This window comes from Falco naumanni, chromosome 5, assembly GCF_017639655.2.
Source record: "Falco naumanni isolate bFalNau1 chromosome 5, bFalNau1.pat, whole genome shotgun sequence".
NCBI classification, from domain to species: domain Eukaryota; kingdom Metazoa; phylum Chordata; class Aves; order Falconiformes; family Falconidae; genus Falco; species Falco naumanni.
The window spans coordinates 61,907,225-61,926,020 of record NC_054058.1 but is presented as its reverse complement, the minus strand read 5'-3'; the positions used below and the strand labels follow the sequence as shown (position 1 = coordinate 61,926,020).

General features: G+C 43.6%; 1 protein-coding gene across 1 annotated transcript in view; it reads left to right on the top strand.

The window, feature by feature from the left end:
- Positions 1-18,411, top strand: part of EXOC4 (exocyst complex component 4) — a 413,600-nt gene extending 395,189 nt beyond the window's left edge. The window contains exon 18 of the mRNA XM_040594462.1: positions 17,012-18,411. Within this exon, the coding sequence (XP_040450396.1) occupies positions 17,012-17,249 (238 nt within the window). The 3' untranslated portion in view covers positions 17,250-18,411. The remainder of the gene's footprint in view (positions 1-17,011) is intronic.
- Positions 18,412-18,796: the final 385 nt, after the last annotated feature.

Here is an 18,796-nt window from a genome sequence, read left to right as displayed (position 1 = left end):
CTCCCTCCAGGAATTCAGTGGGCTGGCAAAGATCAAGAGATTTGGTGGCAGAGATTTCTGCGGTAGAAAGAGCCTGGCAGAGGGATGCAGAGGGACCTTTCACCCTAGAACTTGGGTACCATACAGAGCTTGAGGGGCAGAGTGTTCAAGGTTCTCTCCACCCTCATGGAAGACAATGGATGTGCAGTAACATCTCTACCTGGATTTCTTTATGTATGTAAATTGCAGTTCAGTTTTTAATTACTTTTTGCCATCATTACTGTTTTGCAAGTGATCTCTGTCCAGAGAGAAGCAAGGAAGAAGAGGGAACTCCGTTGGTTTAGCTTTTAGTTTAAGGGATTTTTTTTTTCCTCTACAGTAGCAGAGTGGCACCTACCAGCACAAGGAATGGGCTTCAGTGGATCATCTGCTCTTTTTGGATTAAGGTCCTCCATGCTCTCTTGTGAGCTGTAAAAGCTGAATGGTTTTATGGGGAAGCTTGCCAAGGGGAGGTGGAAGGAATAGGAGGAAACGGCCACTCAGGCATTGTTTAATTTGCCAACCAGATGGGGATGCAACAAGCAAATCTCCAATTAAGTCTTGGAGCTCCTAAAGGGTCAAATAGCATCCTGGAGATACAGTTCTGGTTTGAGGCATCTCTGTCATCTAGCCTTGGACTTTCTTGATTGACAGTGTTCAAACAAGGTCAAAATTTAGCTCCAGACTCTAGATAGAGCCTGAACAAACATCCAGAGTCACCCCACAAGAACAGATAGCCCTGTGAGTGTATGTGAAAGTGAACTCCATGTCTGAGCTCTCACGTAGCCTGCTTGGAGCTCCTGTTTGATCTAGAAATTGCTTCCTGCTCCCATGCTTAAACACGGGCTTTGCTTGTGCTGAGCTTGTGTGCTGAAGGTATGGTAGCCTGCTGGGAGTTTCTGCTTAATGCACAGCAAACAGAGCTGTTACAGGAAGGATAAGTTTTTTAAGAAGGGAAGTTGGCATGACACACAAAAAAAAAAAACTGCAAAGAAAGGGGGAACCATCAATGTGTGAAGAACAACCATCCCAGGCATTTGTCTGCAGCTGAAATAAAGGTAAATATTGGGATTGTCAGCTTGAGATGCATCTCTGTTGCCTGGCTCCAGCCTGCAAATGGAAGCAATTAGAAAAATGTCCTGCCTTTTTCACAGTAGGCTGCATCTTTCTAGCACAAGCCCCACAGACAGAAAGACACATGCAAGTTCTTAAGTAGCAGATTGGTTTACCCTGTCAGTCAGATCTCATTAGAAACGGCAATGTTTCATACCCAGTAATCTGCTAGGAAATAACAGATATTGGTGCTGTGCGATACGTTTTTAAGAGTCACTGCTCATCACTTTTCCAATGCACTAAAGTTGTATCTTTCACAGAGGTTGCTCTCTTAATTAGATTGACCCAGGGAGTGGAGCATTTCAACCTGCTGATGCAGTGGCATCTGGAAATCAGAAATGTTTCACTTGAAAGTTGTATGAGCAGGCAGGACACAGCTGGTAGGGTGTAAAATATCAGTGCTAGAACACAGTGGGGAACAGGTGAGGACGTGGCCAGTTCTGGGAATGATGCTTTCGAAGGTCACAATTGAGGACAGGATAGGAGCAAGGAGCAGGGGGTAGCAGTGGCCCGGGGCCAGTTCCTGCTAGACTTTGGAGGGAAGAGGAAAAATGAGCAAAGGACAGGAATAGCACAACTGAGAGTTCCAACAGGGTCAAGCCACAGACACAGTGTTAGGGCAGAGCAAAGTATCTTGACAGTAGGGTCCAGGGCAAGTGGAGCCCAGGAACCGTACAGTAGAGCTGGCCAATTTTGCAGCTCCTTTAAGTCATGTATGGAAATCTCAGCACAGTCAGGAGCCCCAAGCAGCACATGCCCATAGAGGTAAGAGCAGTTCCTCAGGGTGTCTCAGAGGCATCCCTCTGGCTCAGCGAGTCCGCAGAAGCTGGGAGGGTAATCTAGAGAAACATCACTGACCTGCTTCTGTCTGGGTCACAGTCAGCACAGTGGGACACCAGGACATGGACTTTTGGTGGTCCAAACATTCTTGTGTTGCATGGCAGCTCCCTGGCTGCTTGTCTTCTGCTGCAGGGAGGAGCAGACCTGAGGATACCTGTGCCTACCAACCCTGTGCTAACAAGTTCCAACATACACGCTCATCACGTACACAAGCACACATGCTCACCACATGCTCCAGGCTTGGCAGCCATGATCGACTGCTTCAGGGCTGAACAGAGCTCAGGGACCTTAGGCTGGTTGTACCCTCCATGGTGCCAGCTCAGCATGGCCTTTATTCAGGTTTAGTCCATCTCTGAGAAGCAGACCAGCACGCCAAAGTGGCTGAACTGCTTCTGCTGCTTAAAAGCTGGCTTGCATAGCTTTCTGGAGCTCTGCCTGGAGCAGGTTCTGTTCCCTGATTTACCAGGGACTTGCTCAGGATGCGATTCACTTTCCTAAGTATAATGTGATTTGAAAGACCCTTGGATACCATAGGTATGTGAGCAGGGCTGGCAGGTGTGACACAGGGTTTACAGGACACCCAAACCCCATCTGAAATGGTTGCACTAGACACCGGTGTTGAAGCAGACTGAGATACAACCCTCCACTGCCTTTTACAGTTACTTAGTCTCTAACTAGCAAGACCTTAATTCATTCACTTTTTGTCTGTTTTGGAGTTTTTGGCCAACTCAAGGCTATTACTGAGTCTTTCTGTTGCCAAGCCACGTGTCTCTAAAGAACAATTTCCAGCAGCTGCATTGTGCAACCATAGTTTCATTCCACCTGGTGAAGACTGGTACCTGAGAATGTACAGGTCATTCTTGGCCAATGGGATCTGTAAAACTCATACCTATCTCATGTTACCATCATGCTATGTGGACCAGTGATGAGTGGTTTTCCTTAGGGGTCAGTACGGAGTCCAGCACTATTTAGCATCTTGTCAGCTACACGGGCAGTGGGATCGAGCACACCTGCAGCAAGTTTGCTGACAACGCCGAGCTGAGTGGTGCGGCTGACAGGAGGGAAGGGATGCCGTCCAGAGGGAGATGCACAGGCCTGAGAGGTGGGCCCGTGCAAACCTCATCAAGTTCAACAAGGCCAAATGCAAGGTCCTGCATCTGGGTCAGGGCAATCCCAAACACAAACACGGGCTGGGCAGAGAGTGGATTGAGAGCAGCCCTGAGGAGAAGGACTTGGGGGTGCTGGTGGACGAGAAGCTCAGCGTGGCCCGGCAAGGTGTGCTCGCAGCCCAGCAAGCCAACCGAGCCCCGGGCTGCACCAAGAGCAGCGTGGCCAGCAGGGCCAGGGAGGGGATTCTGCCCCTCTGCTCCGCTCTGCTGAGACCCCCCTGCAGCGCTGCCCCTGCTCTGGGGTCCTCAGCACAAGGAGGGCACGGGCCTGTTGGAGCGAGTCCAGAGGAGCCCACGGACATGATCGGGGGCTGGAGCACCTCTGCTGGGAAGATGAGCTGGGAGATTTGGGGCTGTTCAGCCTGGAGAAGAGAAGGCTCCGGGGAGACCTCAGAGCACCTGCCAGTACCTAAAGGTACTGAAAGAGCTGACAAGAAATCTGCAGAGGGACTTTTTACAAGGACCTGTAGTGATAGGACAAGGTGGAATGGTTTTAAACTGAAAGAGGGTAGATTTAGAGTAGATATTAGGAAGAACTTCTTTAGTGTGAGGGCGGTGAGCCACCGGCACAGGCTGCCCAGAGCAGCTGTGGCTGCCCCATCCCTGGCAGTGCTCAAGGCCAGGCTGGACGGGACTTGGAGCAACCTGGGCTGGTGGAAGGGTGTCCCTGCCCGTGGCACGGGGGTTGGAACTAGATGGTCTTTAAGATCCTTTCCAATCCAAACCATTCTGTGATTCTATGATCACGATTCCTTTTCCTGTGTCACTTGCTGTATCTCAGTTGGCCAAAGAAAGTTCAAGGATTGTTTTTCCATGTTTCAGTTGCTGAAAGCTGGGGCTGATGCAAAGGTCTTTGCTAACTGGGGCACCTGGGAACTTTCATGCAGTTAACATTTTGGTGTTCAGCACCCCAGTGTTTTTCACCATGAGCTTTCCCAGAAAAAGTGTGCTCTGAGTAGGATTTTGGATAATAAGGTTTGATTGTCTTAATTACCCTTTGACTTCAGTCCTTGAATGTGATGAAAATGCTGCCCCCGAAAGGGAAGCTGTGATTTTTGCAGCTAAATCAGTAAAAAAATGAGTAAACTGAGAGATGATTCTTCAGCTGCAGAAGGCAACTGACTGCAGGGCACAAAAGCACACAGTCTGAATAGGGAATGCAGATCAGACAATTCCTGTCTATCCAAGGTAGATCCTCTGGTGAGACTGACATTAAAAATTCTGACTCAAATGCAGGAAACATGGAGTTAAGGAGGTGAATTATTGATGGAGCACAAGTATTACCATATCTGACAGATGGAGACTGTCTGAGAACATTTTGCAGAGTGGCATCTGCACCATGCCTGATTGGCATCCCTGAACTTTCGCACATCAGATGCAGAATATCAACATACAAACTTTGATGTAGCAATTAAATCTGTCCCGTAATGAAACTGGTCTTCATAGCCAAGAGAAATACATACGCTCAGGTAAAGACCAAAAGCTTTGATTCTTGTACTTTAGGAAGATACTAAAATAATTACATCCAGACCACTGCATTTGAATATACACATATGATGTCAATTTATGCAGGTACATATGGCTTTCAGGAAATGGTCTGCAATGTGTAATCTCTTACTGTGATTTTATTGAAGGCTGTAAAGCTTGCCTTATATACTACAATTTGGATTCCAGATTTGAGATCAAATAATACAGAAAAAATATAAAATTCAGATGAAATCTCATGTCACCTAAGTGTATTAACATCTACAGCTGAAGTCAGTCTCTCAAGTGCATACAGAAGTCATATATCAGGTATGTGTTCCACGTTGTCATGTGTGCAAAAACAAAGAGAAGAAGAAAAGAGGTGAAAATAATAGCAAGTTTTATGCTTTCATGAAGAACAGCTTGTATTATGAAGAAGCAGTATGTAAAATATGTCTTTTTTAATAAGATTCAGTGTCTTCGTATTCTAGGTTGTTTTCTTGAGCCCAGCACAACTTGGTAAATTATTGTAATTTTTTTGCCATCTGTTAACTGTTTGGTGCGCTGTGTGAAATTCATTCTTCTTTCACTTGTAGCATGCAAATAGGCAGATTCTGACAATCATCAGGACAATGTGCTTTTTGTCTCTGGAGGGGGTTCAAGGGTGGACACCAGCAGGTAAGCTGGTCCTGGAGGTTACTCAGTGAGCATCAGCATGGGGATGGCTGTTACTGGGTTGTAGCCATCCCATTGCATGCACAAGAGACTTCACTCAGACCCCTTAATCTCAACAGACCTTCATTTTCTTGACCGCAAAGCAGCCTTTTGAGAAAATGGAGAAGTTCCATGCATGGTGTCTCTAAAGTGCTTTGAGATGTACAAATGGGAATTGAAAGAGGTGATTAATAAATTAATACAAGAAACTACAGGTTCGGTTCTCACAGCAGAGTTCTTTTAATAGTCCGGAGGTTTTGAATATGGGTTTCTGGGAGGTGGTAAAAATAAGAGTTCAGAGACACTTCTCTGCTTTTGGTGGCTATGAACTACTCCGTCAGTTTAGAAGCAATGCTAGGATTTTCTTCTCACTCTGTAGGGACCAGTTTTGTTTCCAAGGAGCAACTGTCACACTGCAGTAGAGTTTGTCTGGCATTTGTAGCCTGTATGTAAGGAGTGGTGAGCAAAGGGATGCATCTCTGAGATACTGAGACAAGCAGACCTCTTTTTTTCATGCAGCGGAGAATGGAGATAAAAAACACATCTATGTCTGTGAGTCTTATCCTGCACTGATGTTGCCTTGATAATGTTCTAATCTTAAATGCTAAGAGTTTATGCTGACTGGCAACAAATACTGTAGTGCAAATCTGTTGGCTTAAAAACTGAGATCATTGGAGCTAAAATTTCACCAAGAATGACCAGAAGAGGCCACAGTTGTACTGTACACGGCAATGTTGGTGCTTGCTCTGGCCCTGGTGAATGTTCTTTTAGAAGCCGTATTTTTCACAAGGAGCAATTAAAAGTGGCCTTCTTGCCGTGCCTACTACAATACTTTAGAGAGGCAATGGCTTCTCTCTGTGAATACATCTTTTGCCCTAGGTACAATAGAGAGGGAAAAGCAATTTCAACCAGAAAAATTGCTGCAAGAGCAAATGAGTGGCAGCTGGCCATAAATACCTCTAGCCTGCAAATCTGAAGGTTCCTAAGCATCAGGAGAAGTGTTGAGAACTGGCATATTAGGCATGATTAAATGTTCATCCGGCCAGTAGCCAGCGCTGAATGCATGGAGGAAAGTGTTGAAGCTCTTTACCATTAACTCCTTCATCCAGGAGACCTGCAGTTCTATGTTGATGTCCCCTACTTTCGGCCATCTAAAAATTTGGCATTGAATCCATCCTGGCTGCCCGATTTCTTTATAATAAACAACCTCCACAGGGCACTTCAACCCAATATAACTAATTATTTTTGTGTAGGATGAATTGACTTCACCCAGTTTCTTCTCCATTCATAGGTAGGAGGTCATGGCACTCAATCCCTTTGAGGTCTTCGTGGCGGTGGTAGCTGATGATCATGAGCCAGTGGGTAGGGTTTGAGGCTGCTGTACCATTTTGTTTTCCTCCTGGTTTGGATAGGTCTGTGCACAGTAATGAGCAAGCAGGGGTCTGTAGGTCATGTCCCCAGTCTCAGCAGTTTCTGGGCTGGAGCTAGTAATGACGCTGGATGCTGCTACCAGGAGGAAAACAATAGTGCCATGAGGCAGGTGATCCAATAAAGGTCTCTTCCATGAGAAAAAGCAAGGAGTTCAACAAAAATAATATAACAAACTCAATTTGGTGTCAGCATGTCCACAAAAAGTCTCAGTTACCTAATTTCTGAAGCCACTGTGGCAGTTGAACCGAATGAACAAAGGTAGCCAGAGCAAAACATGAACTGGAGTTAACAAGAGTTTGGGGCTGTTTGCCTGACTTCAGCACGTGGTTCAAGCCTCTGAAGCACGGAGGCCCAACCGCAACCTACTACAGGTAGACGTTGACTTGATGGACCTTGTAATTTGCAATTCACGTCTTGCAGCCTGTTCTGCCCCTCAGCAAGCAAATCCCATCAGATGTGTCCTTCACCCATTGGTAGCTACCAAACATTCCTGTTTTTATTAAAAATCAGCAAGCTTGCACCACTGAGCATCTCGCCAATTACAGCATCAAGTTTTTGTATCCAGTTCCAAGCCACTTGATCCTAAATAAAGCTGGAGTTTTTTGCCACAGTAATTGTTGTTCCCAAAGGGTATCTAAAATTGCATTATTTTTTGCTGACTGGTGCAATCCTTGCAGTACTTTCCATCAAACTGCTGACTCTCCTTTCTTTCAGGCTACATTCATTTCTACATTTCCTCTCATTTATGCATGAGGCAAGGGGAAAAATTGCTTAATATTCTTTATAAATTGGCATATGGTATAGATATTTTTTTTATTTTTACTATATGCAGTGAAATGCAAATGTGTGTGGCTTATTTGCAAATGCTGGCATTAATAACTGATATTTAAACAGGCCAGATTAGCACTTTTACTGATCTATTAAAAAGATTTTTTCCAATCAGTTGCACACACAAAATCAATTTTAATACAACATGTAAATTGAATTTAATTTTTTTTTATATAAAATTGCATTTCTTTGCTTGAACTATTAAATTTACTATTTAATATGTACTTTCCAGCTCACTTGGTTAGAATTTCATTGCTCTTTATCTGTATAAATTTAATTAGCCTTGATATCATCAGTATATTATAGAACTAATTAAAGATTTAGATAAGTGCTGAGGGTGCTTATTTAATACCCTATAAAGTTTCATTTGGAGAGGGAAAATTTCCATCTTTCATTATATCAGCCAGTATGGAGCTGCAAGGAGTGTCTCAGACATTGTTTTTGAAAAATCATTTAATGGGGTTTAATGGATTTATCCTTCTTTTGAAAAGCCATGTAATTACTGTGTATTGCTGCACAATGCGAGGGTGGTTGGAGTTGTTCAGGGAATAGGTTTTGAATGCTACGTGCACGTGTTCCCCTCCGTGATGACACCACCTGATGCACAGAGATCCCCATGCATCACATCTTCTTAGCAAAGCAACATTGTCCAAGTCACAAGTGACAAACCACGAGAGGGAGGGAAAAGGAAATAAGAAGGAAATTTTAATAAGAAAGTAGTAGATAAGGTAGAGCACAGCAGGTATCAGGATGAAAAGCAGGGAGAGATCTTTTGGAAGAGTAGTTATGTTCTGCACATACCTTACCTTTTCCTTTGCTAATTAGCTCTGCATTTTACAGCTGATGTATCATCTTATGCTTTACAAAAAGGCTTGCAGTAGAGAGAAAACCAAGTGCTTCAGTGACACGGAACTGCACATAGCACCCAAAGGTGTTGGTTGTTTTGGGGTTTTTTTTCCAAAACTAGCCACTAAAACAATGCTGCTTGATCTGCACAGAAGCCAACACATAGGTGACCCGATTTGTATTTAGTGGCTCATATGCTGTCTGTGCGGTTTACGTTTTGAAAGGGAAAGTAATTGGATTTTGTAATTTGGTTGTCTTTGATTAGAAGACTGTACTTATACCCTGTTGAGTAAATACACCTACTTTTTTTGCCTGGCTCTGTACCCTGATCAAAGTTGTGTGCTGCAGTCCCAAAAGCAGGTACAGTACCAACCAAGGTGCGAGGGCTTCCTGTCTGTGATGCTGTCTTCTACCTTGGCCAAACGACTAAATTTTTATCTCAGTTTTTCCCACTGTAAAAAAAACCCTAATACTATCCTTACATCACAGCCCTGATCACTTATTAAGGGCTGTGATTTGCAGAGGTACCACAGGAGTGTGAAGCACTGTTATATTATAAATTCGGTTTTGTTTCTTCCTCTCATGTTTTGTTTTCATTTGTAAACCATTTCACATCTTGGATGTTTGCATATTTTAGCTTTTTAAGTGCCTTTTATGTTCTTGACACTCCTCCTGTAGTAACACAGCTCAGAGCTGTCAGTGCTTTCTACCCCAAATTGTGCCGTGTGTTGCAGTGAGTGGTGATGGGGCATCTGCCTCTGACTTCTGAGCAGCTGTGAACAAGGTGGGCTCTGGTGCACCTAAAGAAGATGCAGATCATAATGGCATGCAGAAATTTTGGCCTAATTTTAAGTTCCCTCTACAGTCCATGGAGATAAATTAGAGGTGTCCGTTTCTTGGCATGGTTTGTAAGAGGAGCTGTGGTTGACCTAACACAGCAAAAACATCTCTGATGTGGACAGCTAGAGCTGTGTTAAGTCTCCTAAAGCACTCTGGGTTTTTCTGGAGGCACAAGATGGCCGTTACTATTATTGTCCCCAGAACTGCTCCAGGTTAATTAAAAATCAAGAAAAAAATCTTAAGAAATTATGATCAGAATATATATTCCCCTGTGGCATAAAGTCCTGAGGGTAATGATATTCTTTTGTATGTTTTAGGGCTGTAACTGCATAGAGAACTTGCAGGATGCAGTGTAAGTTGAGCAGCTGTTAGAGAGTGGATATGTGATATAGTGGATACCTTCCATCACTAGTTTCTGTTTTGTTATCATAAGCTCCTAAGATGGAAAAATAACCAGCTTCCACATTTGCAGACTCTTGCTTTAAAATGCCGATCACTGATGCATGTATGCAAACATCATTGCAGTCTTCATGAGGTATAGAAATTACAGTAATTGCTGGTTTATGTGGATTTTGCTTTGCTTGGTATTTCAAGTTTTCAGAGCTTGCTTTTCAAAGTCCTGCGTGCTGGAGCTCATCTCTCCTGCCACATCTCCAGTGCCCTGTAACTATCAGCTCCATCTTCATCTCTTTCCCCTCCCCACCTCAAGTGTCTCGTGCTCCAGAGACAGAAACCCCTCCTGGGCTTCTCTTCTTGGTTAAGCCAGTCCTTTCTTCTGCATTACATGAACTGAAGGTACCTCATTTCTTGCTGTATATTCCCTTTTTGCACTCATTTACTTTCCCCATGTATTTAAACGGAATGGTTCCACCAAGATCTGCATGTATCAAGAGTGACTTTATAACTCTAGCTTTGGTCTTTTTTCCTCTTCACTTGCATGCTCGTTGCTCAGTCTTGTGGTTTTTCATAGAATCATAGAATGTTTTGGCTTGGAAGGGACCTTTAAACAGTCATCTAGTCCAACCCCCCTGCCATAAGCAGGGACATCTCCGACTAGATCAGGGTGCTTAGAGCCCCATCCAGCCTGGCCTTGAATGTTTCCAGGGATGGGGCATCCACCACCTCTCCAGGCAACCTGTGCCAGTGTTTCACCACCCTCGTCATAAAAAATTTCTTTCTTATATCTAGTCTGAATCTACCCTCTTTTAGGTTTTGTCTAGATTTGGTCTGTAAGTGCTTCGTACTTAACCTTTTTTACTTTTTTATTAGAGTATCTAAGATATTTTGGGTGCTATAAAAGTGACTCCCTAATCCCCAAAAAGGGAGGGAAATGAGGTACAGAATTATTTTTTTCCTGTTCCCTTTGGGAACAGCAGCCAGACCTGAGTTCTTGCTTTGTGAGTCTGTTTCTGTCTGCACTACTACCGAGTAGACACCCAGCTAGATAATGAAGGAATAATTAAAGTAAGATCCTTTATTCTGAAACATCACACTGTTCATCTGAAGGTCCTTCTCTTAAGAAGAGATCAAGTCATTCTCAGGGGAATCAGAATTTAATTTTGAATTCACTTGGCCACTTTTGAAAAACTTTTTTGTGCACAGGCCTTGGGTTATAGGTTAACATTAGCATTTAAATGGAGAACGGTATTAATAGCCCTTGGAGGAGCTTGTCTCATCCTGATTGCCTTTCCAGAGATTTTTTCTAAATGAAAAAGCCTCTTAATTTTTGTTCTCTTTCTCCAAGAATAGAGTTCAAGAGACCATCTATTTTTATATATATGTTAAAAATCCATCCTTGCAAAATGGCTTCGTTGTTGGCAACTTGATGTTTTGTTTTAAAACTGCTATTTAAAAAAACAGCAAAACAAACTCCTTTGCGTGCCAGTTGGCTTCTTCAGTTTTGGTTTGCCCATGTGATGTTTTTTCTTGCACCTGGGAACCATTTCCACCACTGATATTTAACCTTCCCTATCTGCTCTTAGTACAAATGTCTTCTTCATACGATAGTAGGTCTTCCTGGGCCAATTCCAGCCTGTTAAAATGAGTGAAAGAGTACAGTTGTATTTGGGCTTTGGATTAGGCATTATTTGCTCTAAGGTATGTGCTTGCCCTAAAGAAATGCCCAAAGAATTCAAGGGTTCGTTCAGAAATTTTTAACCCAGTCCCATTGCCAATAGTCACAGGAACAGGTCACAGATGTCTAGGATGGTTGACTTGCCAGCAAATGAGATAATCACATGAAGGAGCATTGTAAGGATTAATTTAATTTTTTTTAAGAAAGCAAATCTTTGTCATACAAGCCATCAAAACTAGCTCAATATCCTGTTTAAGCAGGGTAGTAAGGACTTTGGACACCTTAAACAGTCCTTCACTCCTCACTCCCCCAAAATATGGCCATCAGCACTGAAGCTGAACATAAGTGGAGAGTTTGGCCAGGTATTAACCATCCTAAAGAGCTAGAGGCTTGGAGCCAGATTAATGTTTCCTTCCCCTTGTAAAACAGCATTTGTTTATATTTCCATAGCAAATCAAGGGAGATGCTCTTTAAGAATCTGTACCACATTTATGTGTATAAAATCGGTTGTATCAGATCGACTCAACAAGTCCCATCTATGCTTTTCAGCATAATACAAATAAATAGTAACTGTGTGAGTAAGCATACAAGCAAAAAGATTTCCCTGATGAGGTGAGTCACCCAGGTCACTTTGTTCCCATCAGCCACATCTCTGACTTGATATTCGGGTGAGTAAATGAATTCAGCTTTCCTCTGTCCTCTTCTTAACCCAAATACCTCACCACTGAAGCACTGGGAGGCTCTTACTGCCCAGGCTGATGATCTGTGTAGGGTAAATCACCTTATGTGTCCTTAGCTGTGCTCACATCAAAGCCGACAGAAGGCCTGGGAAGCTAAATTTGCTTTTTGGTTAGGTATGCTAATCCACTATTATTATTTATTAACCTATTTGTCAGATGATAGAATCAGCTTTTGATGAATATTAATTCTTCCCATTGGTTTTAAATCTCAACTTTAAAAAAAAACACAAAGCAGTTTGCCAGTATTTCACTGAATAGAAATTTCCCTCACCTGTCATCCGTTTGTTTCCCCCATCCCTTACTAACTTGCTTTTCTCAATCTCCTCTTGATAATCAAAAGAGCATTTATAATGGCAGGACAAATACACTTCTGAAAGCAAAATGAAGAGCCTAAATAAAAAATCACAGAACAAGAGGCTCATCCCACTCTCTCTTTCATATTTCATTATTTGATAACATCAGAAGATAAGTCCATCAGAGCTGCTTGGGCAAAGGCAAACAGGAGTGTGTCTGATCAATATTTATTAATACTTTCAAAGACAAGGGAGGCAAAGTTGAGCAGACTTCGTAATGGAGTGAATAATTACTCATGCAAATACAGTTTGGCCAAAGGCAATGCCATGCCAAAGCAACAGTTTTTTAATTGCACCCAATTAAAAATGCATACCTTTCGCTCACTCGTACTGTCTCGCTTGCTTTTTTTTATTTTGTAGGAAATTTTTAATTAAAAAATAATCTGATCCTGAAAAGAGTGACAGATTAATCCTGTGTTTATTAGGTGCAGAATTCTTCAGTAATCCAAGATTTGGGACAGGCTAAAAAGAAAAGGCAGCTGTAAGGACGTGGGGCAAAGATTGGTCTGCATTGATGAGCTTGTCCATTGGTTGGTCTGGGCTGCAGACAGAGCAGCTTTAGTTCTTGTTCCTTCTTCTTTTGAGGTGCAGACAGAGCACCTGTCACCTTGGGAAGGCCATGAGTCCAACGCTTTGGAGCAAAGACTTGCAATTTCTCAGAGATTGCCCCATACAAGATATCCTTTCTGTCAGACATTTTGTTGAAAACCCAGCCAGACCTGGCAAAGGTAAAAATCTCATTTCACATCTCCTCAGCGTAAATTCCCTGAAGGTGATCAATGTTTCCTAAATCTAAATCTTCACCTTGGCAATCTTACTGGTTTTTCTACACGTTTTATGTATAACTGTACTGGAGTTGTTGCCAGTACCCTCAAAGTTAACCCTATATCAGATTTCTGACTGTGTATTGAAGCATCTCAATAAATACCCGATTCTTCTAAAACACTGAGGCTAACAGCAGCTTCTGAGCACTCAGGGAAGGAGCCGCACATCAAGGTGCCAGAAGGATGCTATAGAGACATATGATAGGTAGCTGCCATTCAAATTTGGGATCTTATTTTCTGCAAGGTCCCATATACAACTGTTTAATCATGTAAAGTTCAAGCGTAAACATTACAGGACTAATTATAGCTAAAGAGGGGAGCTGAAATTAAAACTCATCCTTAAACCACTGACCCACAGGGCTTTATCAGTCCCTGCATGTAAGTAGGTGTCCCTTTAACTGCTTTAGCTGAAGAATGAGCTGTGTTTTTCTGGCTGGGAGGGAGTTTACGGTAGTGCCAGTGCTAGCAAGGAGGATGAGTCTGAGGCTCTGCTGTGCCTCTGTCACCTGCCAGTGCATTGCTGCTAATGGAACTGCATGAGATCTGCTATTTTTTGTTTCTTCTGTGTCTACCTGCAAGAGGAGCCAAGATTTAAAGAATATCCATCGGCGATGGCAGGAGGTGGAGTGGACACACAGCCATTTTTCCTGTGACTGGAGATGAGGTTGGGTTTAGTCTCCCTCTCCCTGAACCCAGTATGGAGAAATATGCTGCCAAGGTTTTGTGGCTTCTGCTATTGATGTTTTGTCAAAACCTAGGATTTGCTACTGTGGCTCTGCGGGGGACCACATCAGCTTTGCAAAATCCTTCTTTTCTGAGCCATGTAGGTCTTTTCAATCCCTCTGTCAAACAGTGGCCTTGTTCAGCACTATCAGCATCGCAGTCTGAGTAACAAGAGATGTGAACATTGAGGGGAGTAGAGCAGTAAATCATACCATGTGATGTGGTGGCACTGTAGCTTCTGGGGGACCATGAACTGTGCCGTTCGCTTCCCCATCATAGGAACTGAAATCAATAGCTGACGCAAAGTGACTTGATGTTACCCAAACCTGATGAGTTTGTAGCTTGTAAGGATTACCCAAATGCCTTCTGCCAATAGCAGCTGATACAGGGAAGTTGCAAGTCTCCGCCATCCTTACCTATCCACCTGTTAATTGTTCCCTCAGCCCAAAATCCCTGCCAAACAGCTGTTACCAAATCTGTTCTCAAGTGGCTTGCATGGATTCCCTTTCTTTTCTAAGGGAAATACTCTCACTGAGACAGCTGGCTGCCCCATTTACCCCCTGCTTCTAGGGGGACGATGAGTCCTTGTAGCAGAAGTCCCCTCAAAGTTCCCTCAGTCTATGACACTGGTAAACTGGTTCTCCATCAGCTCCAGGAGTTTCATAGCCTGTATCTCAAATGTGTAGAGCCTAACAGTTTGATTGTTTCTTCAGCTTATCATTCATCCCCAGAAGCTATTTCTTAGTTCTGTCTTGTGTGTTCTACATGTATCCTTTCTTGCTTACACACACTCCCTTCTTTTGACCACACAGCGCAAATCCTGTCAGTCCTTGTTCTCTGAATTGATGATTTTGGAGTTCTCTTCCTCTAGCCACAAGCCTTTCCTCCCACCTGATCTCAGCTGGCCCCTGACAGCAGTCGTGCTGGTGCAGACTTTCAACCACAGGAGCAAATTCTCAGGTCACAGCAGCAGGTGATATCTTGAAGGGAACAGAGGAGATAAAAATGCAGAGAGCTCTGAAGCCCAGTAGCCTGGCTGTGGTAGCAGGTGAGGCCTGAGACACTCCAAACGTGTAGTTTTGCTACAGCTGCTTACAGTGGTTGCTGCAGTGATTTGCAGTCTGGCAGCATGCTGAACGCTCTCTGCAAAGGCACAGCTAAGCCAGACCTGAGAGCCTGCAAAGTAAAGAACAAAAGAAATTTAATATGCAGCTTTGCCATGTTTGCCCTGATTGCTATTTTAATGCATTCAGAGGAGAGGAAGGGAGGGAGGTGTCAACTTTTTCTGCAGCCCCTGCTCTTGGGTTTTAAATAATTTATTCCACCAAGACCTAAGATTTAGACTGAAGCCTGCCCTTGTGCTCCTGCAGAAGCATGGAGTCATGCAGGGACCTCTTTGTCATCTGCTCAGGCCCAATTCTGCCTTGCTTTATTCTTCAGCCAAACAAGTGCTCGGTACTTGGCTGAAACAAATCCTTGCTGCCATGTGATGCATGTGGACAAGACAAGGATCTTTTCACTTCTCCTTCCTTCCTTGAGCTTTTCAGATCCTTGTTTCTTAAGGGTATGTAACATCTGTAATGAAGCTATCAAGTTAACCAGTTCCTCTAGAAAAAGGGTTACTTTCCATCTATGCACCATTTTTTTTTTTAATTGTGATACCCCAAACAGACCTAAATCCACAGCCAAGGTTCATTGCTTGGTGGAGCTTGCAGCAGTGGAGTCATACGTGAGAGCCTTCCCCTTATCCTTGACCTGGAAGGGTCTGCCCAGGACTGGGGACCCCTCTGCCTAAAGGAGCTTTGTATTTTCACAGCTCCCTCCAGACAGGATGCTTTGTCTTGGTAATATCTAGACCACAGACTCCTGACACCATACCTTACCCTTGGTACAAATAATGAAACTGAGACGCAGAGTGCAGCTGTATGACTTGGAAAGGGCGTGCCAGGAATCCAGAAAAGTGCTACATAAAGGGCACCAGAGTCCTGCTGATTCCCCTCCAGCTGCATGACCTCTAGGCAGTGCTTTCCAGGAGTCACACACTCTTCTCCTGATTTCAAACTTTAATCAGTTTGGGCTATAAAGGAAGGAGGCAAAGAAAAAGTCTCCAAGTGCCCCATCAGCTCTCATTAGTTTTACTAATGGGCTATGGAGTCAGGGCAAATAACCTGGTCCCACGGCCAGTCCCAGACCATTTCCTCTGCAGTGGTTGGATTGGCAGCTGTCAGAATTGCCCCACTGCTTACCTGGCCCATGACACATTTTCCCTTCCGGTAAGTACTTGCTTAAATTCCCTTCCTTGGAAATCCATTCTTTCACTAATGCCACTTTACATTAATTTAAACCAGCCTGTACTGCAGCCTCTATATTATGCCTTCTCTTCAGATGATCATTTACTTATTAGAAGAGGCACCTTGGCTCCTGGCTCCAATTTTATTTTGCATTATTTAGTATTTTTTCTCTCAATCTGTGCATCTCAGTAGCATCTCCGGAGTTTTAGGCTTAGAGCTTTTCCCATGCTTCATGTTAGCATCTCTCTGCAACAGCGATTCATTAGGGACAGGAAAAACTCCACTTCCCCTACCCCTGTGATTCCTTTCCTTTCCAGAAGACTCCTGTTCTTGCAGGCTGAGTTGACTAGATATACATCTGTGCATCACAGTGTATATGTGTCTGTATGCATCTGTATGTATATACTGCTTCCCATACACTGGATTCCAAAGAGTGACATCTGGGCATACAGTAACTGCTAGGAATGAGGAGCCCTCGGTTCCCTGTAGTTTGTGTTTTAGCTGAGAATGGAAGAGTGTGGGGAGCAGATTTGTGAGATTTGCTCACCTATGCATGTACGTACCCACTTGGCATCTCCTGATGTTCGATAGGAATAGGTTTGAGCTCTTTGTGCAACACCCAATGCAGCCGGCTCTGTTCATGTTACTGAAGGAACAGTTCATGGTATTCTACAGAAATAAAGGTGTGGGACATCAAGTATCACTATTCACCAGAGTGGGGATTTTGTTTGCTTGCTTTTCAGGCAGTATTATGAGATGCTCTACAACACAGCAGATGAGCTGTTAAACCTCGTGGTGGATCAAGGGGTGAAGTACACAGAGCTGGAATACATCTATGCCCTGAATTTACTGCACCGAAGCCAGACAGGTGTGGGAGACCAAACCACCCAGAACATGAGGTTGCAACGGTTAAAGGAGATCATTTGTGAGCAGGCTGCTATCAAACAGGCCACCAAGGACAAGAAAATCACCACTGTGTAATCTGCTCTGTTGCTCGTGTTAACTGAGCGGCAGGGGCTGTCAGGTTGTGGGTCCAAGCCGCTGCCTTTCTGTTATAATCAAAGGCAAAAGCACCTATCTTTTGTGTGGCATTGTACTAGTGAGAAGGGAAGTGCCATTTGAGATTTGGTTTTGGGGTTGTTTGGGGGGTTTTGGTGTGTAATCATGTAATGCTTCCTTAACATGTTCTCCCAGGAGAGACTGCACAGCGGGAACAGGCATCCTGGTGGAGATCTGGGATATTGGGCTTTGCTCTGTTGCTGCTACTTTGTTTGGAGTTGTAAGGCAAGCTACTATCCCTGGCGGGGTGGGAAAAGAGAAGATTTCACACTGGGTTAGGTCAGAGTCTTCAGCGAAAGTTCAGACTACACTAAAGTAAACAGCACCATGACAGTCAAGCACAGACCTGTTGGTCACGTGTTGGTTTTGAAGCTGTTCCAACAGCGTTGCTGCATGGAGCCTGTTTCAGCTCTGCCAGTACTATTCTCCTCAATTGTAGATTTGTACAATTGTAGATGCATTACATTTTCTGATGTTCCCACTGCAAAGAGATAGAGTTGCTTATTCCTTCAGATAGTGATAAGCCAATTCTTGTAGTGGGAGGTAACATGGGACCATTTGTTTCCACTTCTACTTTTTCATTATCACAGAGCCATATGGCATCGGTTTCTACAGCGCATACTGCATTGGATGATGGTGGACATGGGAGAAAATTGCCAATGTAAGGTGATAACAAAACTTAACTCTCTTTTTCTGAATATATCTTTTGAGTCTCCCCAGCTCAAAAGATATTTTGTAATCATCATTTGAGGTACTGGAAGGACATGCAGGCTTATGTAGCTCAGCACTAATGATCAGCAAGGGCAAGAGGAGGGCAGATCCTAGCGCTGCAGTCCAAGGTGCACTCAGGTCACCGTTTCTGCCCTGCCTTGACCATATAAAGCCACCTGGTAAAAAGTTCCATACTCAGTGAGGCTGAGGAGTTTATACCATGCCTCCAAGCCAAAAATACACTGCATTTGTATTTGCCAAGTAAATTTTCAACCCAGCTGGGTTTCACATGCTGAGATAGGTTCTCTCTGAGCTGTGCAACTGCTTGCGTATCAGTCTTGAAACTGCAAAATTAAAGGATGTTTAAAGACTCTCCAAAGGCTCTGGGTCTTTGTCTGTTTGTTTGGGTTTTTTTAAGAACTGTTATTTTTGTGATATTTAAAAGATTCCCTTCCAGGTCCAAATTCATATAGCATCCTCCAAGGTTACATCAGTGTGGAAGTGGTCTTCTGAATCATTCAGTCTAAGCCCCAGGTACCACAGGCCAAGCGAACAAGAAGCTTCTCAACCTCCATGGTAAAAGCAGAACCCAGTCATTCTACTTGTTAGGAATCTTCTGGTTTCTATTCTCATTTTATTCATGAACTCAGTTTTTCTTGTGCCAATATTGGCCATTAACTACAAGAGTTCCTTCCTTTCCTTGATGGAGTTGCATGAGTAAAGGTGGAGAACACCGTCATGGTAATGCATATGATAAT